This window comes from Carassius auratus, chromosome 20 (genome assembly GCF_003368295.1).
Source record: "Carassius auratus strain Wakin chromosome 20, ASM336829v1, whole genome shotgun sequence".
NCBI classification, from domain to species: domain Eukaryota; kingdom Metazoa; phylum Chordata; class Actinopteri; order Cypriniformes; family Cyprinidae; genus Carassius; species Carassius auratus.
This window is the reverse complement of record NC_039262.1, coordinates 15137654-15158141: the sequence shown is the minus strand read 5'-3', so window position 1 is coordinate 15158141 and position 20488 is coordinate 15137654. Positions and strand designations below refer to the sequence as shown.

The 20488-nt window shown below is 39.2% G+C and overlaps 1 protein-coding gene across 4 annotated transcripts in view; it reads left to right on the top strand.

Annotated features, from left to right (window-relative positions):
- The window catches only part of LOC113037741 (serine/threonine-protein kinase MRCK beta-like), a 70030-nt gene that overhangs the window by 47331 nt on the left and 2211 nt on the right, over positions 1–20488 (top strand). The window contains exons 12-37 of one of the 4 annotated variants that reach the window (XM_026195084.1): positions 945–1187; positions 1858–1968; positions 2822–3069; positions 3302–3407; positions 3509–3633; positions 3838–3943; positions 6261–6409; positions 6760–6857; positions 7067–7146; positions 8559–8609; positions 9974–10057; positions 10296–10370; positions 10491–10596; positions 10728–10864; positions 11005–11144; positions 11742–11823; positions 11912–12128; positions 12430–12492; positions 12578–13174; positions 14453–14550; positions 14644–14728; positions 16443–16563; positions 16654–16771; positions 18228–18419; positions 19982–20090; positions 20174–20244. In XM_026195084.1, coding sequence (XP_026050869.1) covers positions 945–1187; positions 1858–1968; positions 2822–3069; positions 3302–3407; positions 3509–3633; positions 3838–3943; positions 6261–6409; positions 6760–6857; positions 7067–7146; positions 8559–8609; positions 9974–10057; positions 10296–10370; positions 10491–10596; positions 10728–10864; positions 11005–11144; positions 11742–11823; positions 11912–12128; positions 12430–12492; positions 12578–13174; positions 14453–14550; positions 14644–14728; positions 16443–16563; positions 16654–16771; positions 18228–18419; positions 19982–20090; positions 20174–20244 — 3612 coding nt within the window. The remainder of the gene's footprint in view (positions 1–944; positions 1188–1857; positions 1969–2821; positions 3070–3301; positions 3408–3508; positions 3634–3837; positions 3944–6260; positions 6410–6759; positions 6858–7066; positions 7147–8558; positions 8610–9973; positions 10058–10295; positions 10371–10490; positions 10597–10727; positions 10865–11004; positions 11145–11741; positions 11824–11911; positions 12129–12429; positions 12493–12577; positions 13175–14452; positions 14551–14643; positions 14729–16442; positions 16564–16653; positions 16772–18227; positions 18420–19981; positions 20091–20173; positions 20245–20488) is intronic. The other 3 variants (XM_026195085.1, XM_026195086.1, XM_026195087.1) reach the window with 3 other exon arrangements.

The window sequence follows — 20488 nt, the reverse complement described above, 5'->3', positions numbered from 1 at the left end:
TTTTTTTTTTGGACCTTGGGATTTTTAAGATTTTAAAATCCAGTCATTAACTATTGGATTTAAGTGTGCACTCTGTTATTGTTTTGTCAATAACCCATTACACTCAGGTGTAGGTCGCCATAAGAAAGAAAATATTTGCTGCTTTTGTTTGTTTGTTTCACTGCAAAAGAACATGCTGTATGGTTTAAATTCACTAAAATAAATGTATTTGAAAAAAGTAAACGAATGCTTTTCAGAACAAGAACAGGCTAACAGTTGTAAAAGAGATACAAGGTGTAAAAATCTCTTGAGCACCTTCAGAATAAGTTTCGTTATATACTGTGCATGAAACGCGTTACGTGCTGTAACAGATTACGTGACTGCAGACATAACTGCAGGAGAACCGTTCTCCTGTCCTCGTGCTGGAGATTACTTGTCCTCTACATCAGCTTTATTCAATCAGGAAGTTCATAAACACTGGCCTTCTTCATTAAGATTAATGTCATCACCCCTCACACAGGGCAGGTCAAGATTCTCACCGCGTATCACATTTTTAACTAATCGAATTTGTCGGACTTTTCCACTTGACTCTTGACCCAGAGACCTGGCTCGTACCCACCAAAGCTCTGCACGGCTGGTGGATGAGAACCACTCCAGCCTGTTTATTTAAGTTTATTTAAAATACTTCCAGTAAGATTTCTCTCTGTTAATTTCACGTGTGCCAGTTGATATCCTCCTTACGAACGTGTGTCTCATTCTTTTAGCACACAACTCCCAATTCTCTTGATGATTTCTATTTCTCACTCAGCCTCTTTTCAGTCCTTTCTCTCCTGGTGCGGCTGCTCTTTCCTCTTTCTCTCCTTCCACTGCTCTTCGCGCTCACTCTTTCAGTGCTATCGTTTTCACACCTTCTGATCTCACCCCTCCATCCCATTTCATCCGTTTCTCTTGCTCTCCCTTTGCAGCAACTGGTGGAGTCTCTGGATCGCCTGAAGTCTCAGACCAAGGAGCTGAAGGACGCCCACCAGCAGAGGAAGCTGGCCATGCAGGAGTTCTCGGAGCTGAACGAGCGCATGGCCGAGCTGCGCTCGCAGAAGCAGCGTCTGTCGAGGCAGCTGCGGGACAAAGAGGAGGAGATGGAGGTGGTGATGCAGAAGATTGACGTCATGCGCCAGGACATCCGCAAAACCGAGAAGGCCCGCAAAGAGGTGAGCAGCATGATTGAAGGGGGTCACGAAGCTCCTCTTGTAATGTTATGACTGCTTTGGGTCTGCTTTTTAAGTAAATGGACATGAATTGTCAGGGGCTTTCAATCAGGAAGATGTATTCACCAGTCATCCTGGTATTCCAAACCGGTGCCGTGCTGTGTTTATTACTCTGCGTCATCATGTTAAACAAGGCCTTGGAATGCACCACATTTTTGAAGTTCATCAGTCACGCTCCAGAGAGAGACGGACTCAACAGCTCCAAATCTCCCTAGACGACAGCAGGAATGTCTTCACACCCCTTCACGCCCCCTCTCGTCCCTGCAGACCAGCCACACGGACCCAGTGACCTCTTCTGGACCTCAGTGACTAACTCGAGCCAGATGGACGACACTGACCGCAGTGCTGACTGCAGCTGGATTGAGGCTCTTCCCCATTTATACGCGCCTTTCTTTTGTTTTTTTTCTTGCTCATGTACAAGGCGGAAGCATCTCGGGGCGAACAAAATCGTTGTTCTAGATGTCAGGATGTTTTTAGCGTTCAAAGACATAACGTCTCGCGGGGTGTGTGCAGTTGAAATTAGGCCAAGATTGAAGGGTTTATGAGAATGTCTATAAAAAAGTTTTTTTTTTTTTTTCATATTGATTTTTTTTCTTATGTGTGTGTGTGATAGCTGGAGTCTCAGCTGGAGGATGCGCGTGCCGAAGCCTCTAAGGAGCGTAAGCTCAGAGAGCACAGTGAAGTCTACTCTAAACAACTGGAGAGCGAGCTGGAGACGCTCAAGGTCAGAGGTCACTCATTCATACACTGCCTTTTTGCTGACTTCAGACAACTTATGAATTTTTTTTATGGGTGAATCTCACGATAACACATCTGGGTCATATTTAACCACAAATTTGCAACAAAAAATACACAGTTTAAATTAAGATAAATAATTTATTATAAATATTAAATACTAAAATGTTTTTATTTTATATATATAGGCTGCACATCATTATTTACGGTATAAAAAATAGTTACATTTAATAGTGTTATTAAAGTATTAGTGTTTTAATTTTAATGGGCAGATGACAACAAAGGTAAACTACATTTAAAATTAAAGGAAACATTTATGATATCGACTATTACAAAAAAAAAAAAACTCTACAATATCACCCAGATAACCCATATGGTGCAGATATATGCATGCCTAATTTCAAGCAGAATATGATTATGTCTGCCTTTTGGACAAAGTATGGCATGTTCTTGACAGGTTCCTTATCCGTTATCTTCCCCCCTGTTAACCTCATACGTCACCTTGAGTTCCCTCCTGTCTTTTTCCTCCGGCCTTGTGTGGGATATCCTCTTGAGTTATTTTTAGCAGGATGATCCTTCTTTGTTTTTTTTTGTTTTTTTTCATTTGCATGAAAATCAAGAAGACCCCTTTGCCTCCTTGCTCACTCTTCTTCCTGTGCTCTCGATTATGTGTATGTTTGTGTTTAGTTGTAGGACTGGATGTTGATTTAAAATTACTCACTGTGACTGTGTTTATTGCAGCAATGAATTGATGAATGAATTGAAAGTGTTAATAGCTCAACTGTATTTGTAAATCTCTTTTGTTTTAGGATATCTCTCACTCAGATTGTTTCTTCTTTCAGGTCAAGCAGGGAACGGGTCGCGCCTCAGGTTCCAGTTCAGAGACCCAGCAGGAGCTCAACAAGCTGAAGTCCGAGCTGGATAAGAAGGTGCTGTTCTATGAGGAGGAGCTGGTGAGACGTGATGCCAGCCACACTACGGAGCTGAAGAACATGAGGAAGGAGCTCCATGACTCTGAGGGTCAACAGCTGTCACTGCACAAAGAGCTGCTGGTGCTCAAAGACAAACTGGAAAAGACCAAGAGAGAGCGGTACGCTGCACTGTCACCTGTCCAGGGTGTGGGTTGACACCAAAAGATTTGATTCCAGCTAGTGATAGATGACAATAAGGTTGTCAGCATTGGCTTAAATCTAAGAAGAAATTGTATGCAACAAAAAACGAAGATTTTAAAGAAGTCTCTTACGCTAATCGAGGCAGCATTTATTTGAGCAAAAATACTGTAAAACTGTAAAAATAATATTATTACTATTTCCATCACACAGGCGAACCGAGCTGGATGAGGCCATGGCTACACTGAAGGAGAAGCTTGATCGGGAACGCAACCTTCTGAGTGAAGAAAACCGTAAACTCACTGCAGAAATAGACAGGGTAGGACACCTTCTTTCATATTGCAAGAGGCCACCTTGAGTATCAGGTTTTGGAGTAATACTCAGTCCTTGACACTGATCGTGAAATCTCCTCCTCTGCAGCTCTGCAACTTTGTGGACAAGCTGACGGCTCAGAACAGGCAGCTGGAGGATGAGCTCCAGGATCTGGCCTCGAAGAAAGAGAGTGTAGCACACTGGGAAGCACAGATCGCGGAGATCATCCAATGGTGAGAAAGACCTCCCTCATATTCATTTATATGTGGCTCATCTGTAGCTATCAAAAACTACAAATGCCAAAATAAACCTTCTTGTGTCTCTTCAGTGGTACACAAAAAGATTTTTGCCTGAATTACATCTTGAATAGCAATAAAATGTGTATGTCTTGGATTAGTGGGATTGTGGCCAAATTTATGACCGTATATATTCTGTAGGGTGAGCGATGAGAAAGATGCACGCGGCTACCTTCAGGCTCTGGCCTCCAAGATGACGGAAGAGCTGGAGTCTCTGCGTAGCTCAAGTCTGGGATCCAGAACACTGGTAAACATTACAATTTCTATATTTAAAGAAGGGAAGTTACGTTGCTATCGGGAATATTTCCCAGAGCTGCATGATCAAGCTTTCTCCACAGAACTCCCAGTCAAACAGCTGATTTGCTGTGCTGCTCCAGTTTTAGTTTATAGGGATTTATAGGGCATCTGGTATGATGGAGTGAGACTTCTAATTTTGTCAGTGAGTGGAAAGCTCTCGCTCTCGTTCTCTCTCGAACTCCTTGGAGTCGTAGCACAGTAACATTAGATTTGCTTTAAATAGCAAATCTAATAGAAATTGATTGAAGGGAAGTGACATGTTAATGTTGTAGGTGTAGGAGGTCACATTTGATTTAATATCCTTTTCTAAGAAGGTTAAAGACTGACTGGCATTAGTGCCTTTCCCTCTTGAAAGTGCTGTTTGTTAGAGCAGTAGTGGAATCTGCTGATGAGAACTATTAATTCACGACCCTGAAGTTTTGGGTTGAAGCCACTGTCCAAAGATGTGGTCAACGTTGCTTATTCTCAGATTGAACTAATTGGCTTAATTGCAGGGTTGCTGAGGGATCTGGTACAAATAGAAGTCAATAGACTCTGGCTATTGGAGGAGTTTGCCACAAACGTCCTGTGTTTGGGTTATGGAGTTAACAAATTTACAGATTGAATTCATTAGAACGCCATGTTTTTAGTTGTGGTTTTGTTGATTTTCAATATAATTCTGTACGTTTCAAAATGTTTCTTGAGCAGCAAATCAGCATATTAAAATGATGGCTGAAAGATAATTTGACACCGATGACTGGAGTAATGGTGCTGAAAATACAACTTTGCATTACAGGAGTGAATTACATATGAAATTCAACTAGAAAATTATTACAAAAATTTGTAATAATACTAAATATAAGTATTATATACTTTACAATATTTACTGCGCATTTATGATTTTACAAATGCAACTTTGTTCTTTCAAAAACATAATCTTTTATAAAAACATAAAAAAAGTACTTTCCCCAAACTTTGTTAGTGTATCCATTTAAATATGTATGAGTATTATACATTAAAATCAGTATTTATTATAAAATTTTATATAGCGAGTTCAATATATATCTGTATTAATATACTTTTGTGTAAATTTGAATGACTATATCAGCAAGGCCCTGGAGTAAGCATGCCAACCCAGAGGTCAATGGTGGCACCTCGGGTCACCAAGCGGGTGAGTGTATCCATCAAACCTCCAATCAGTGTGGAGAAGTTCCAAAGAGATTGTTTTCAATCTGTCATTCATCTGTCCAGATGACTTAAAGGATAGGGTTAGCAGATTTTTTTTACATCTGAAATTTCAAAGGACAGATGAATGAAAACGCTGCATCAGCTCTCTTCACTGCTGATCATAATTCATATAACATGGAAAACATTTCGGATAAGCTCACTTCCATTGTTCTTATGAGGTCAAGTGTGTATACCCCTTAACTTTCCGCTTGCACGCTATTGGATGACATCAAATCAGTCATGCTGAGAAGTCATTAACTCGATAAGCTTAAACAATAGAGCGAGTGCTGCAGTATTAGGTCTAATTGTGAGCGTGTTTGAGAGCCGCACTGGAAAATACACGCAGCTCAAATGTAAAGCTGATGAGTTCTGCCAGGAACACTCCCATGAATGCCCTTCACGGCCGCTCACTTCCCATCAGCTGTGGGAGTGCAGTCACTTCATGGGCTTAATCAGTGAAATGGATGTAATCCTCTTCTTTCATTCCTCAATATTCAGCTGTCCTTCAGCCATTCACTGCCTATTTTTTTGTAAATCACTGTCTCGTCGCCACATAGCTCATGGAGACAAATGTTGTCTTGTAGCCACACGTGTAAATAGTGGACCATTGGCGACAGCTGAGATCAATAGCTATTAAACTGTTGGAGATCTAAGATAAGCCCTCAAGAGCCATCGGATTTATGGGAAATGCATCTTAAGGGATTCCATTCCTGTGCTAGAGAGGATTTACAGTATCTGTCATGTGATGCAGTGCATTTTTTCCATGCATGATGCTTTCTCTGTGCTTTTGAAGAGCATCTTGTTTTTATGATCATCACAAAACATTGAGTTAATACGTCATTGCACTGCTTGTTGACATTGTAGAGGTAGGATTTTATATTCACCTACAACTACAGAAGTCCCTAAACAAACACATGATCTATCTTGAAAGCTTTCAATTAAAATGGAGTACACTTGATTGATCGCAAAAGTAGTTTTAAGACCTGCTGCATCATAATTGAATGTGCAAAGTCTCCTTATTCTGGCTTCTTTTCAAAACGCGCATCTCTTTTCCTTGGCAGGATCCTTTATGGAAGGTGCGCCGCAGTCAAAAGTTGGACATGTCTGCCCGTCTGGAGCTGCAGTCAGCCTTGGAAGCTGAAATCCGGGCCAAGCAACTGGTTCAGGATGAGCTGCGCAAGGTCAAGGCTACCAACATCTCTTTTGAGAGGTAAGTCTTTGATTTAAAAAAAAAAAATATATATATATATATATATATATATATATATATATATATATATATATATATATATATATATATATATATATATATATATATATATATATATATATATATATATATATATATATATAATAAGTGACCTTTTTATTTATTTAGTTTATTGTTCAAAGTCTCTTCTATTTAAATAAACTGAGCTAATGCTTTTGGGGGCAATAGCAGGTAGCCTGGTGCGCGATGTGTGTGTTGCATGGGACTGGTTCAGTCTTTTTTGCACATTACAAAAGGATACGTTATTTGTTAAAATGATCATACTTTTTGGACTTTCTCACTTTTTACAGCAAACTGAAGGATACAGAAGCCAAGAACAAAGAGTTGGAGGAACAACTCGAGAATATGAAGAAGGAGATGGAAGAGAGCCGTTCACGATCAGACAAAGGTGAAAATGATGATGATAAACTTTGACTTTGCCCTTTATATGCGAGACTTACTTTATATGATGCATCTATAAACCAAGAGGTTACATATTATCGCATCTTTTTAAGGAACATCTGAAGAGAACCTTATATAATTTCTGCCAGTTGTTAAATGAATAGATTTTCCGGTAATTATGTATTACTCCTGACCATTTTTTTTACTCAACTGTAGGCCTCAAACTGCCTGACTTCCAAGACTCCATCTTTGAGTACTTCAATACCTCTCCCCTCGCCCATGACCTGACATTCAGAGTAAGTGTTTCTGATGGTGTCTAGCCATCTGCTACTACATCACATGCATTAACAAGCCTCTCTCCATTCATTTCATCATCCTAATGACTTTCTGCCTCAGAAAATCAGAGACCTGATAGACCTAATGGTTTATCAAAGCGAAAAGGGGAGTCAGTAGTGTCCAAATTGAAACATTAGAGTATATACACGTTTATGAATGTCTAGCAGATACTGGAGACTGGTTCTGATGTCCCTGATCTACTCATTTGCCTCAGGCATCTGTATTCTTACACTTTTTCCTTTTTCTTTTTGATTGTTATTTTGTTGGAAGGGGTTGAAATGCAAAAACAGTTTTTTTCAGCATCTCGCCATGAGTGCTGCCTTCCATACCTACAAACTCAATTGAAAGTCATCTTAGCAAAATGTACTGCTCTGATGTTGAAATGGGCCATTCATGCGGTTTGTGCAAATCCTAGGAGAGTTTTCTTTTATTATATGAATGTATCTCTGATTTTTCTCAAGCGCCACCTACTGTCAGAAAGAGAATTTGTGTTTTCATTCTGCCCGTCTGCCACTTTAGTTCAGACCAATATGAAAAATAAGTATTGTGATTAATATAATGTATAATAATTTAGCATTTTGACTTCTGACTTCTTAATTATCTGAAGGTTTTATTTGAAATGTGAAATTGCCGAAATTTTAGATTTTTACGTCATTTTATGGTTTAGGATGTTACTGTAGACATTGTTATTGTCAAAGCTATATTACATAGTTCTATTCTTATTTAAGAATTTTCTTTATTGCTGCTGTTGATTCCATTTTTTTATTTTTTTATTTAAAGAGTATTGATGGGTTTTATTAAATACAAATAGTTTTCCTTTTGTTCCCATCTGGAGTTTCCAGGTTTGATTTCAAATTTTGTATCAAGCTCAAAAACTACATATCAAGTTGACTGCAGTCAGTTCCTGCTGCATTTGAGCTCAAGAGTGAGTCTCATGTTGACCAGCCCCCCCTTTATCCTATCGGTGTAGATGTTTGATAGGAGTCTTCCTGCCCTGCCTCATCCTGAAATCGCTGAATCCAAACAGTTAGTTTGTAGCTTTCAATCACAACTTACTTTGGAACAGTAGCTCACGACTAAGACTTGAGCGATGGATTTGCTACAGTCACTGAGTCAGTTCAGTCCATGGCCAAATGGTCCATCATGCTTTGATTGCCTCATCAGAGACCAAGGCAACTGTACAATTTTGCAAATCTTTCAGTTTAATGAAACCACTTCCTTATTGCAGTGCTTTAAAGTCCGATCAGGTTGACACATGTAGCCAGTCTGTGTTTCCGAGACTCGTGGGAATATAGGGAATGACCTAAATTAAGTTCATAAAAACGAAAGCTGTGTTACCTGTCATCTTATTTTTGTCCCCATCAAAAAAAAGGACTCTGTCTCCTCCTCATCCGCATCTTCTCTGCTTGCATTTTGGGATGAAGTAAGTTTGCTGAACAAAGCTCCTCCTTCTCTGAACTTTAACCTTGGCAGGAGTGATCTGTCAGCAGACAAAGTGTCTCAAGTCACATTGTAGTTCATCTTGTGCTTTGTTTGCCAAAATAAAATGGCACTCACATTACTTACTGTATGTTAATCGTGCCTGACTCACCATTTAAGGCCAGACATTGACCTTACGACTTATATTCAGCCTAACCAGCATGCCCCTCAGTTTGTTACATCTATTTTGTCTGCTGACCGTGTTCCTCTGCCATATTGCAACCAGACCCTAGATCCAATTAAGTCTAATTGTAGGTGCTAAAGGTTAGAGACTCACGTTTAGCATCCAGCAGTTAGTATTAACCACCTCCCAACTTCCTTCTAACCTCTTAAACGGCTAATGTGAATAACGTCACTCTCCATGTGTCAAGTCTGCAAATGCACTAAGCTGTTAGTTAACTCTAAGAGCCCGCTAGGGCAATAAACATCAATAATTTAAACTGAATGACTAAGGCAACCAGCCATAAAATGAATTGAATGAAATAAAATGAACTAGAGATGATTACATTGTGGGGGTTGTTTTGTGAATATTTATAGCCTACCAATATAGGTGATGATGGTAAGTATCTGTTTGTCGGCTAATTGAACATGAAATTAATTCTCTGAGAAAAAAGTGATGTCAGTTGATTCCTTAATGGTTTTTAATTACCTCCCGGTCTTTGTGCATTTATTTTATTTTTATTTTTATCACCCTTAATTGATTGCGTTGTGCATTCACATATTGCATAGATACACAGTTAGACCATTATACTTTGTTTAACAGTATTGTATTATGCTTGGTAAGTAATATTATTTGTGCATAATTTGGGCTTAATTGCAAGTAATGTTAGCTAACGATGGTGTATCAGTTTACAAATGCTTCCTGAGATAAATTATAGTTGGCATAGGATTCATTCGGATTTTTCACACACACACTTTATATAAATTTGAAAGAATCTTGAAAAAAATGAATCATGGTTTTCACAATAGTAATATTAGGCAGCACCGTTTTATCATTGATGATAAGAAACGTTTCTTGAGAACCAAATTCAGCTTTGCCATGTTAATGTATCATTTTATTAATAGGTATAAACCTCATGATCATGACTTTCATGAGTGAGCACATGACTTGTGAATGCTTAGTAGTTATGACTTATTATGCATTTCATAAATGTCATCTCAGTCACATTGTGACAAGGTTTGCCTCACTTGAATCTGTTAGTATATCTGCTGCTCATAAAGATACCATGTAAGTGGAATAAAAAGAACCCCCCGCAAATGATGCGTACACATTTTGAGCTGTTCCACAGCTGTGGTCTTTTCCCTCAGACAAGCTCCGTCGGTGATGTGGACGCCACACCCCAGAAGACAGACATCCCTACTTCCTCCCCATCAGCGGCTTTAGAACAGGACGTGAGTGTCCACCTAACACTTCCTACTACATTCTGCTGCTGTCAGACTTCCTGTCTGATACATTGGCCGTTGATTTAGTCATTTCCTGAATAGTAATGGATAGGACAAAGCTTAAAATTAAAACCCAGATACAAGTACTCAGATATACTTGTCTGCTATTACACATTTGATATATAAATATTATTATTATAGAATTTATGTAGCTTTTATTTCTGGAACTGTTGTATTACTGCTTTAGGAACCACTCAAGCCTCAAGCGACCACCCCTGCTGCCCCTTCTCCAGTCTATCAGCCCATGCTCACTGCCCCGAAGGTAAAACCACCATTTGATGTGTCTGACTCATAATTAGCCTGTTTCCTTTAGTTCTTTCAGCATATCATTATTGGCTTTTTAACATCAACATGACTTTTCATATTTTGTTTATATCAACAGCCTAAAGCTCATCAGCTGAGTATTAAGACTTTCTCCAGCCCGACCCAGTGCACTCACTGTACCTCCCTGATGGTGGGCCAGATCCGACAGGGTTATGCCTGCGAGGGTGAGCGGAGTATTAATGATAAATGAGATCAGAGACATCCGCTTGGGGAAATGATAAGGAGCTTTTGATCTCTTGATGCCAGTTTCACTGAATGTTTGGTAATTCCCTCTCCCTCCCTGAATCTCTTTTAGTATGCTCTTTCATCTGCCACGTGTCCTGTAAAGACAACGCGCCACAGGTTTGCCCCATTCCTCCAGAGCAGGCCAAGAGGCCTCTGGGTATTGATGTGCAGAGGGGCATTGGCACAGCGTACAAAGGTTTTGTCAGGGTGAGAATGATAATGTAGCCAAAAATGGACAACCGTTATTTTTATCTCCCTTTAACACTTGCATTGAAATTGATTGCATTTCCTATTGGATGTTTAATAAATATACATTGAATTGCAGTATTGATTTGCTCCTCTTTCAGATCCCGAAGCCCACAGGAGTGAAGAAGGGCTGGCAGAGGGCATATGCTGTAGTGTGTGACTGTAAGCTCTTCCTCTATGAGGTGGCAGAAGGGAAGTCCACTCAGCCTGGTGTGATGGCCAGTCAGGTCCTCGACTTGAGGTCAGGATTAGTCACATTCTCAAATCATGTATAGTCATCGATTGATGTCATCTGCTACAATGCTATTCAAAGGTTTGGGTTCTGTAAATGTTTAAGAAATATAATGCTCACCAAGGCTACATTTATTTGATCAAAAATATAGCGAAATCAGTAATATAGTGAAATATTCTTATAATTTCAAACAACCATTTTCTATTTGAATACATTTTAAAATGATGGCAAAACTGAGTTTCCAGGTGCGATTACTCTAGTCTTCAGTCTCACACGTTTCTTCAGAAGATGCTGATTTGATGCTCAAGAAACATTGTCAATGTAAAAAAAAACAAAAAACAAACAAACATTTTTTTTTTTTCAGGATACTCTGATTTGAAATCAAAATCTTTTGAAACATGTACATATTTTTCACAGTCACTTTTGATCAGTTTAACCCATCCTTGCCAAATAAAAGAATAAACTTGAACCTACCCCAAACGTCTAGTGTAAATACACTATGTACAATCAGACAGTCAGTATTTCAAAATCAACCCAAACAGGGTGAATAAAGTATTAAGCGGCATTTTACATTTTTGTGACATTGTTTCCTTCTTTTCCTCTCAGAGATGAAGAGTTCTCTGTAAGCTCCGTGTTGGCATCTGACGTGATCCATGCCAGTCGTAAAGACATTCCCTGCATATTTAGGGTATGTTCCAAAATATTCCTTAAATAGTATATACATTTGCCTAATCATGCATCCCGATAATTAACTATTTTTGCCCTGAACTGCACAGGTAACATCATCCGCTTCGAACTCTCCAGTCCGGCCGGTGCCTCTGCTGGTGTTAGCTGAGAGTGAGGCAGAGAAGAGGAAGTGGGTGGGCATCCTAGAGGGCCTGCAGAACATCCTGGCCAAGAACTGCCTGAAGAACCGTGTGGTGCATGTCCTGCATGAGGCCTACGACAGCAGCCTGCCTGCCATCAAAACGACACTCTCTGCTGTCATCTTAGGTGAGTACAGTGATCTTATTCTCTGAGATTGATAGTAATCAGTCAATTAAAACAAATCAATATGTATTCACTTTCCCCCATTTTCAACAGAGCAACAAACATTTCTTTACACATTTGACATTTTATTTTCATCTTACATTTGATTTATTGTTTAAAACGGTTTTATTTAGTTAAAATATTTTAAAGACCTTTTCTAGTTCTTGTTTAATTCTGACCTTGAAGTTAGTGGTTGAACTATCACGCATTGTATTCACAAATATTCCATTCACAAATCATATCTGTTCTGTTTTTGTCTCTACAGATCGAGAACGCATTGCATTGGGGACAGAAGAGGGGCTGTTTGTAGTCGAGATCACCAGAGATGGTATGAGTAATCCGTATAGCACAGATTCAGTTCTTCAGCATAATCTTCACTATTATTCATTTCCCATGACCCTTTTTTTTTTCAGTTATTGTTCGTGCTGCTGACTGTAAAAGAGTTTGCCAGATTGAGCTCATGCCCAAAGAGAAGATGGTGGCCCTTCTTTCTGGCCGTAACCGCCATGTCCATTTATACCCCTGGGCGGGACTGGAGGGTGCCGATGTAAATTGCGAGGCCAAGTTGACGGAGACAAAAGGCTGCCAGACTATGACCATAGGTTCCTTACGCCCCGGTGGTCCAGCGTGTCTCCTAGCAGGTGTGAAGCGGCAGGTCATCTGCTACGAAATCACTCGCGTAAAGCCCCATCACCGTAAGATGTGGGAGGTGCAGGCGCCTGGTATCGCCCAGTGGCTGGGTATTATTCGTGATCGGCTGTGCGTGGGTTACCCGTCAGGCTTTGCTCTGCTGGCCATGCAGGGAGAGTCATCACCGGTGAGTCTGGTGAGCCCGGGAGATCCCTCGCTAGCCTTTTTGGCCCAGCTGTCACTGGATGCGCTGCACGCTATGGAGGTGGGGGCCAATGAACTGCTGCTGTGCTTCAGTCAGCTGGGGGTGTACGTGGACATGACGGGACGGCGCTCTCGAACGCAGGAGCTGATGTGGCCCACCGTACCGCTCGCCTGCAGTAAGTGTCTCTAAAGAGCTTGCGTGGGAAGTAACACATAATTGGCGAAAGTATCCAAGCAACGGTGTGTTTCCATGTTTTCAGCCCTCCTGAAATTCCAGTGTTTTTCATGTGTGGACTTGGAGGAAGGGAGGAGTAGGAAAGAATAGAGGAGAGATAGCAAAGCAAGGAGGAGGTAGAGAAGACTGATGAGAACTAGAAGTTTAAAAGAGGTGCAACCAAAAAAAGTGTTTTCAAGTGTAGTTGCTGAATTGTTTTTAATAGTGTCAAGTTTCTTTACAAAATCTTACAAGTTAAATGACAGGAAGCAATCCATTGATTCTGGTCTATACTGATAAGCCAATAATTAGTTTCATGTTGTGACCCATAAATGGTCTTTACTGCTTTGTAGGAAAAAAAATAATAATAATAGTAATAAAGCTAACAAAGGAAAATCAATGATTTAAAATGCTACAAGTGAATGTAGGTGTCACATCATTGTAATGTACACTAAGAAAATTGATATTTATGAATTACATTTAACAGGGTTATTCCATTTATTAGTGTTTTTTTAGGTTAATTTTGAGTGACAGATAAGAGAGCTAAAAATATAAAAACAGATGTAATATGAGTTTAGCCTTAATAAGTGCATTTATTTGATGGTAACCATTTCAGCTTGTAATTTGACATGGAGGAAAAGAAAACTTGAGTAGGCAAATGTTGCTGTTCTCATTAAGAAAATTAGGGCAAGGCTTTATCAAGCTGGAAAATAAGAGGCCACCATGGGAGAGCGGTGGCCAGCTCCATTAGGGCTGTGAGTGGAACAAATGGGCGGCAGTAAACAAACCAAAGCAGAAAGGTCAAGGGAGCAGATAAGGGCAGTATTGGAAAATGTAGCTATTATGATGTAATGTGTAATACATAAAACAGTCCAATCAATGCATGAAACATCTTGATATTTAAGACAAGCGTGAGGCCCCCCTAACTTATATATATAAAAAAACGGTGTTAATTAAATATAATACAATTATTCTTAAATCTTTTCAACAACATTTGATATTATTTCACTTTTTTCTCAAGAAAGACAATAAGAAAAGTACTTGAAGAATATTCTTCTCAGCACTATTTTGGGAATCGGGCCCCAGATGTTTCAGTCAGAATAGTGAGCAGCTCTCCAGCATCTGACCCAGTTTCAAGGCACGTCAGGCAGTCCTTTGAGAACAGCATCTTGAATGATTTGCCTGCTGCATTCTTCTGATCATGAACATGAGATCTCAAAGCCATATTCGTTCTTTCCAGGCTCAAACTCGAACTACCTGACGCTGTACAGTGATTATGGAGTAGATGTGTTTGACGTCCACACCACAGAATGGGTCCAGACCATCTCATTAAGAGGAGTGAGTGAAGGATTATAATTTTAGGGTTTCTGAAAGCGGTTTCATATTTAACTGTTTGTATTAATGATTAAAACTGATCACCTGTGTCTGTAGATTCGGCCTCTGAATGTAGAGGGCAGTCTGAACCTGTTTGGCTCCGAGCAGCCCCGTCTCATCTACTTCAGCAACAACTCCTCAGGTCTGGTCGCAGCCCACACACACTTCACCATGTGAACACACACATCTCCCACACACTGAACCGCACTGATTATTTCTTCCTTGCAGCTACACAGACACTGACGCACACATGTGAATATATATACAGACAAGCCCCTACATGCTAAGAGCTCAGCAATGGTGGAGATTTTGATTCATCTCAGCAACTTGAATTTATTTTGAATCGGTTCACTAGAATGATTCGTTCAATGATTCGTTCAGTGGCCCTTGCGGCAGATTGCATCATTATGCCAGTATGTGATGACAGTTAACTATGAATGTTACGAGTCACTTAATTATTCACTCAAAAACAATTTTTTTATAAAACACTGTTCGTGACTGAATAACTCTTAAAAAGTATTAAGGATCATGTTTTTTTTATTTGACGTATGCTGTTCTTATTCGAAGCTGAGCAAGTGGTTGTATTTGTTCAGTGCGTTCAGTGCTTCTTGACAGCACGCTCTTGAATGCTCTTTTTAAAGTCATATTTTGATATCTCTCCTCTCACATGCTTATTTTTCTGCCTTCAGTGAAAAACTGTCCTATTACTTGGAAGATTTTTTTCTTCAAAAACACTGAATGAGTCGGTGTGAATAAGTAAATGAGAATTTGTTCATGTACAAGATTTGTTTCAAAACACTGAATATGATTCATTAGAAGGAAATGAATGGGGACTAATTATTGACCAGATTTATTCAAAAACACTGAAAGAATCTGTGCATAAGAGTGAATCAAAATGATTTATTTATACGATTTGTTTGAAAATGAGTCAGTAGATAGGAATTAATAACAAGATTAATTCAGTAACACTCAATCAGTGTATAATAATAAATGAGAATTGATTCATTTACAAGATTTGTTTAGAAACATTGTATACAAGTCAGTGCATAGAAGTAAATGAACTATTTGTTCACTTATGGGCTTTGTTCAAAAACACAACAGATGAATCAATGAGTGGGAATGAGTTGTTTAAAAACACTAAATATGGGTTAGTTGATTGAAATGGATGAAAATGATGTGAGTCAGTAGATAGAAATGAATAAGAAATAACTGTTAATAAACCAGATTTATTCAGTAACACTGAATCAGTGCATAGTGGTAAAAATTTTATTTGCAAGATTTATTTAGAAACCTTGTATACGAGTCAGTACACAGAAGTAAATAAGATATTCTAGTTCAGTTATTGGATTTGTTCAAAAACCCGAAATGAATCAGTGAGTGAGAATCAGTTTCACATTTATAAGAATAGTTTAAAAACACTAAATATGAGTCAGTAGATGGAAAGGAAAGACTAATTGTTCACTAATATTTGTTCAAAAGCACTGAATGAATCAGTACACAGAAGTGAAAGTGCACGATTGGTTCATTTTATAGGATTTGTTCAAAAGCTCTGATTTGTTCACAGACAAAACACCACTCTCATTAGAGATCAGCCCAGGTAATGAAATGTACAGCTCCACCCTTGTTGTCCATTTACAATTAACTTCCTGCCCACTTTGGCAGATTGCCCTCTTGATAAAGATGCTTTTGTTTGCTAAACTGGAATGAGCTCATTTGTCACACCTCCTCTAGGCCTGCTGCCAACAAGTTCCTCAGTACGTTTAGAAACAGCGGCTTTAGAGCTCATAAACCCAGGACTGCCATAGTTTGAGCCACAACCATCTTTCTCAACCTCATTCACACTCTTGTTTCCACAGACGGCTATGATCTGGCCATCCCTGAGACCTCAGACAACAGCAAGAAGCTGATGGTTAGGACCCGCAGCAAGAGGAAGTTCCTTTTTAAAGTACCAGAGGAGGAGCGGCTGCAGCAGAGAAGGTCAGGTGGCTTCAGGAGTAGATCTCTCACACTGCTGCACTCCTGCGCTGCTCCTAATCCATGTGACGACCTTTCCCTTTTCTTCAATAGGGAGATGCTGAAGGATCCTGAAATGAGATCCAAGCTGATCTCCAACCCCACTAACTTCAACCATGTGGCTCACATGGGCCCAGGCGATGGCATGCAGGTCCTCATGGATCTTCCTCTGGTAATGTCTAAGAGCTGGACATTGGGAGATTAGCTTCAGCTATTTTGAGATTATCTAAATGTGTAAACACACACTTGGTGCTAAAAGCTAAGGGCCCTACCTTGGTAACATACAGTTGCCATTTTAAAATCTGGATGGGACGACCCATCAGCTGAAGATTTTTTCTGAAATCCCCATCATGCCAATAGCAGTGTCCCTATTGTGACCCTTGACCCTGAGTTTCAGAAAGGCTGTGTTTCTGAACTCTGCTGCCTCAGTTCAGTCCACACACTGGAAGTATCTGACTAATCTGTAACATCCAATTCAGGTCGCAAAGCTGCTACTAATAAACCAGTTATTGAAGCAGGTGTATCCACTAAAAGACTCTCTAAAAGAAATTTGAGAAACACTGGTCTAATTACGGGAAGGGATCCGAGAACCGCTTTTTATTCAGACCTTTTTCATTTTTTACATACCGTGGAACAGAACATCATTTTAATTTGCTTCTTTTTTTAACAGTTATAAATATTAAACATAAGACATACAGGATTACAATCTAAATCCTGATTTAAAAAAAAAAAAAAGTCTTATGAGTCAGCTCTTATTAGTCTGTCTATCATCTATCGTCTGTCTATCTGTTTGTCTCTGTCTCTATCTATCTATATGCCTGCCTGCCTGTTTGTCTGTCTCTGCCTGTATGTCTGTCTGTCTATCTATATCTATCTGTCTGTCTATCTATATCTCTGTCTCTATCTGTCTTTCTGTATGTTTATATCTATTTGTCTATCTATCTATCTATCTATCTATCTATCTATCTCTCTGTATGTCTCTGTCTGTCTGTCTGTCTCTATCTGTCAGTCTATCTCTCTGTTTATCTCCATTGATCTGTCTGCCTGTCTCTCTATCTGTCTGTATTAAGATAAGCATTATTTAGTAGTATTAATTATTCAGTATTAATTAAGACCAAATAATACACCTAAAACCTTGAAATTCAAAATGATGTAATATCACAATTTCCAGGAAGATTGGTTATGCTGTTGTTGCACAAAATGGCAAAACCAGGTAAACTAGATCGATTTAGATTTAGTCCTTCACCTAAATCCAATCTAGTCCCTCAGATTTGTATAAGAGATGCTAAATGAGCAGTTTAAATCCTGAGTCTGACAACTTGAGTGATATTAAAATCAGATTGGGTCTTGAATGCGGGTTTGGGATGGTTTATGGAAGTGTTGTTTGGACTCTCCAATAACTGATTGACTCCCGGGACTTTATTACTCATCCTAACATCCTTTTCTTTCATTTTACTGCACAGCGCCAAGTCTTTCCCTTCTTTCTGCATGTTTCTTCTTCTTCAAAGCCAGCCAGCTCCACTCTTCCACCCTCACACCCTTTTCTCTGTCTCTCTTTCCTCTTCCCGTCGCTCCTTCTGTTTTCGCTCTGGTTGTGGATTCGCTCTGTCCTCTGGTCGTGGCAGCAGCAGAGCGAGACTCCCTCCCCCTCATCCTCTCGCCACCATGCCCTGATCTCCCCTCCGATCAACTTTGAGCACGTCTATCACATGAGTCCCGTCTCTGCCGGGCTCTATCTGCAGAAAGAGCCTTCCTCCCAGCAGAGCCTACTTCAGTTCTCCTCTTCCTCCTCCTCTCCTTCCACATCCTCCCTGGGAAGGGTAGGCTCGCAACACCCCACCCCACTTCCTCCCCGTTCCCCATCCCTCCCCCACCACACCCTCCAGGCCCTCCACTTCCTTTCCTCCCTGTGTTATACCATCCCTGTCCTGCTGAACTCTTTGTTCATGCTTGAGTGAAGTGACTCTTTTTTTTTTTTTTTTTTTTTTTTTTTGGGTGGAGGGGGGGGGGGGATGAACATATTAATGAATGATTTAATGAATGATTAATGAACTGAATGAATGAAAATTGTGTCATCATTTAGCCGTAGCCATTTTCTTCCTTAGTAGAAACAAAAAAAGTTTGGAAGTCCAATTGGACTGTTCTTTACATTGGTCAAAATATTGTCTGTTGTGTTGTCCTCTTTAACAGAAGAAATAATCTCGTACAGGTTTGGAACAACATGAGGGCATGTAAATGATGACAGAATTCTCATTTTCGGGTGAACTTTTAAAATCTGTTTGAAAATAAATGATCATATTAAAATAAATGCAGTGTTTAATGTTAAACAAGTAACATCAACAGTTTTACTAATGTTTGTGTGTTGTGATTTGAATTTTATGCTTGTTGTAATGTCAAACACTGTTGAAGTAAACTAGCAAGGCTCTTTCCATGAAAGTAAGGCATGATAATAAACATGAAAATATACGCCACTAAACTGAAACTTCATACTTCAGCATGAGACTAGTGTGATATTAGGGCTGTCACAATATCAGAGTTTCACTACACATTTCTTTTGTTTAAAATAATTTACAGTAACTATATATTATATCTATTGAAAATTTCAGAAAATTAATTTCTAACTCTTTAGTTTTTTCTTTTTTTGACTGAATTACACACACACACACACACACACAAAAGATTATAGGGAGGCGGAGAACCATAATTGTGTGTGTACAGTGTTATTTTAGTTTTGTTCATATACTATATACTACCACATTTATTCATATTGTTTAATTTGTGTTTATTTGTATACTTTAAATTTCATTTATCATTTTATTTGAGATTTTAGTAATTTTGTGCTTTTGTCATTTTACTTGTTTTAGTTTTTTTATATTTATTTACTTTTTAAATTTCAATTTTATGTAGTCATTTTAGTACTTTAACTCGTACATCACATTTTTTATTTGTATTTTATCCCATTTAAATTAATAAATTACTTGAGGTTAACAATAATCACTTTATCATTGTCCTTTTTTTTTTTCTCTCGGGTGTGTTATTTGCGTGATACTCTCATACATATATTATTATTATTTTTTTTTACTTCACGATCATTGTCAATACCAGTATATTGTGACATCTCTATTCCAAATAATGCTTTAAAATGCTGTTGATTGAGGTTGACATGTAATTAATCCAAAACATTCCTTGGAAAAGAAAGACGTATTGTTGTGTATTCTCAGGTTTATACCAAGCAAATAAATGAATAATTTGTGCATGAAACATATTACCCAAACCAAATGTTTGTTCAAACAATAGTTTAAAAGAAACTCGTGTGTACATGCCTCTTATTACACAGCTGTTGTGCTCTATATGTGTCTGACTTCTTGTTCCTGTGCTGTAGAGTGTGATGCCCTCTTCTCAGGACGACCTGTCTAAAGACAAGCCCCGGCCTCTGTCCAGCATCTCACGGCAACAGAGGAGTAAGACCCACATCACCCGCACTGCCTCAGGTGGGTGCCGCTCCTTGTACACGCAGACAAGCTGATACACACCTAAAACTGTCAAAATGCCTGAAATGTATTTCTTATTTAAGGAGGAGGGGATTTTGGAGGAGCAGGGTCATCTCGCAGTATTTCTGATCAAGATCAAGACTTTGAGAGAGAGGTAAATACATCCATCATATACCTTAATGACCTCCCCCGGGATGTCAAATATGCTTTTATTTCATTCACCCCACATTTTGAAAGCTGCTCGAGGTGCATGATGGATGGTTTAAGGAGGTTTGAGGTGCTTTTGGCTGCTCAGTGAGTTTTCTTGTGTCCTGATTTTGTGGTCTGTAAGAACTGCCCCAGATCTCACAGTAAAACCTGCTACTTCAGTTGTATAAAAATTATTATTTTAGTATTTC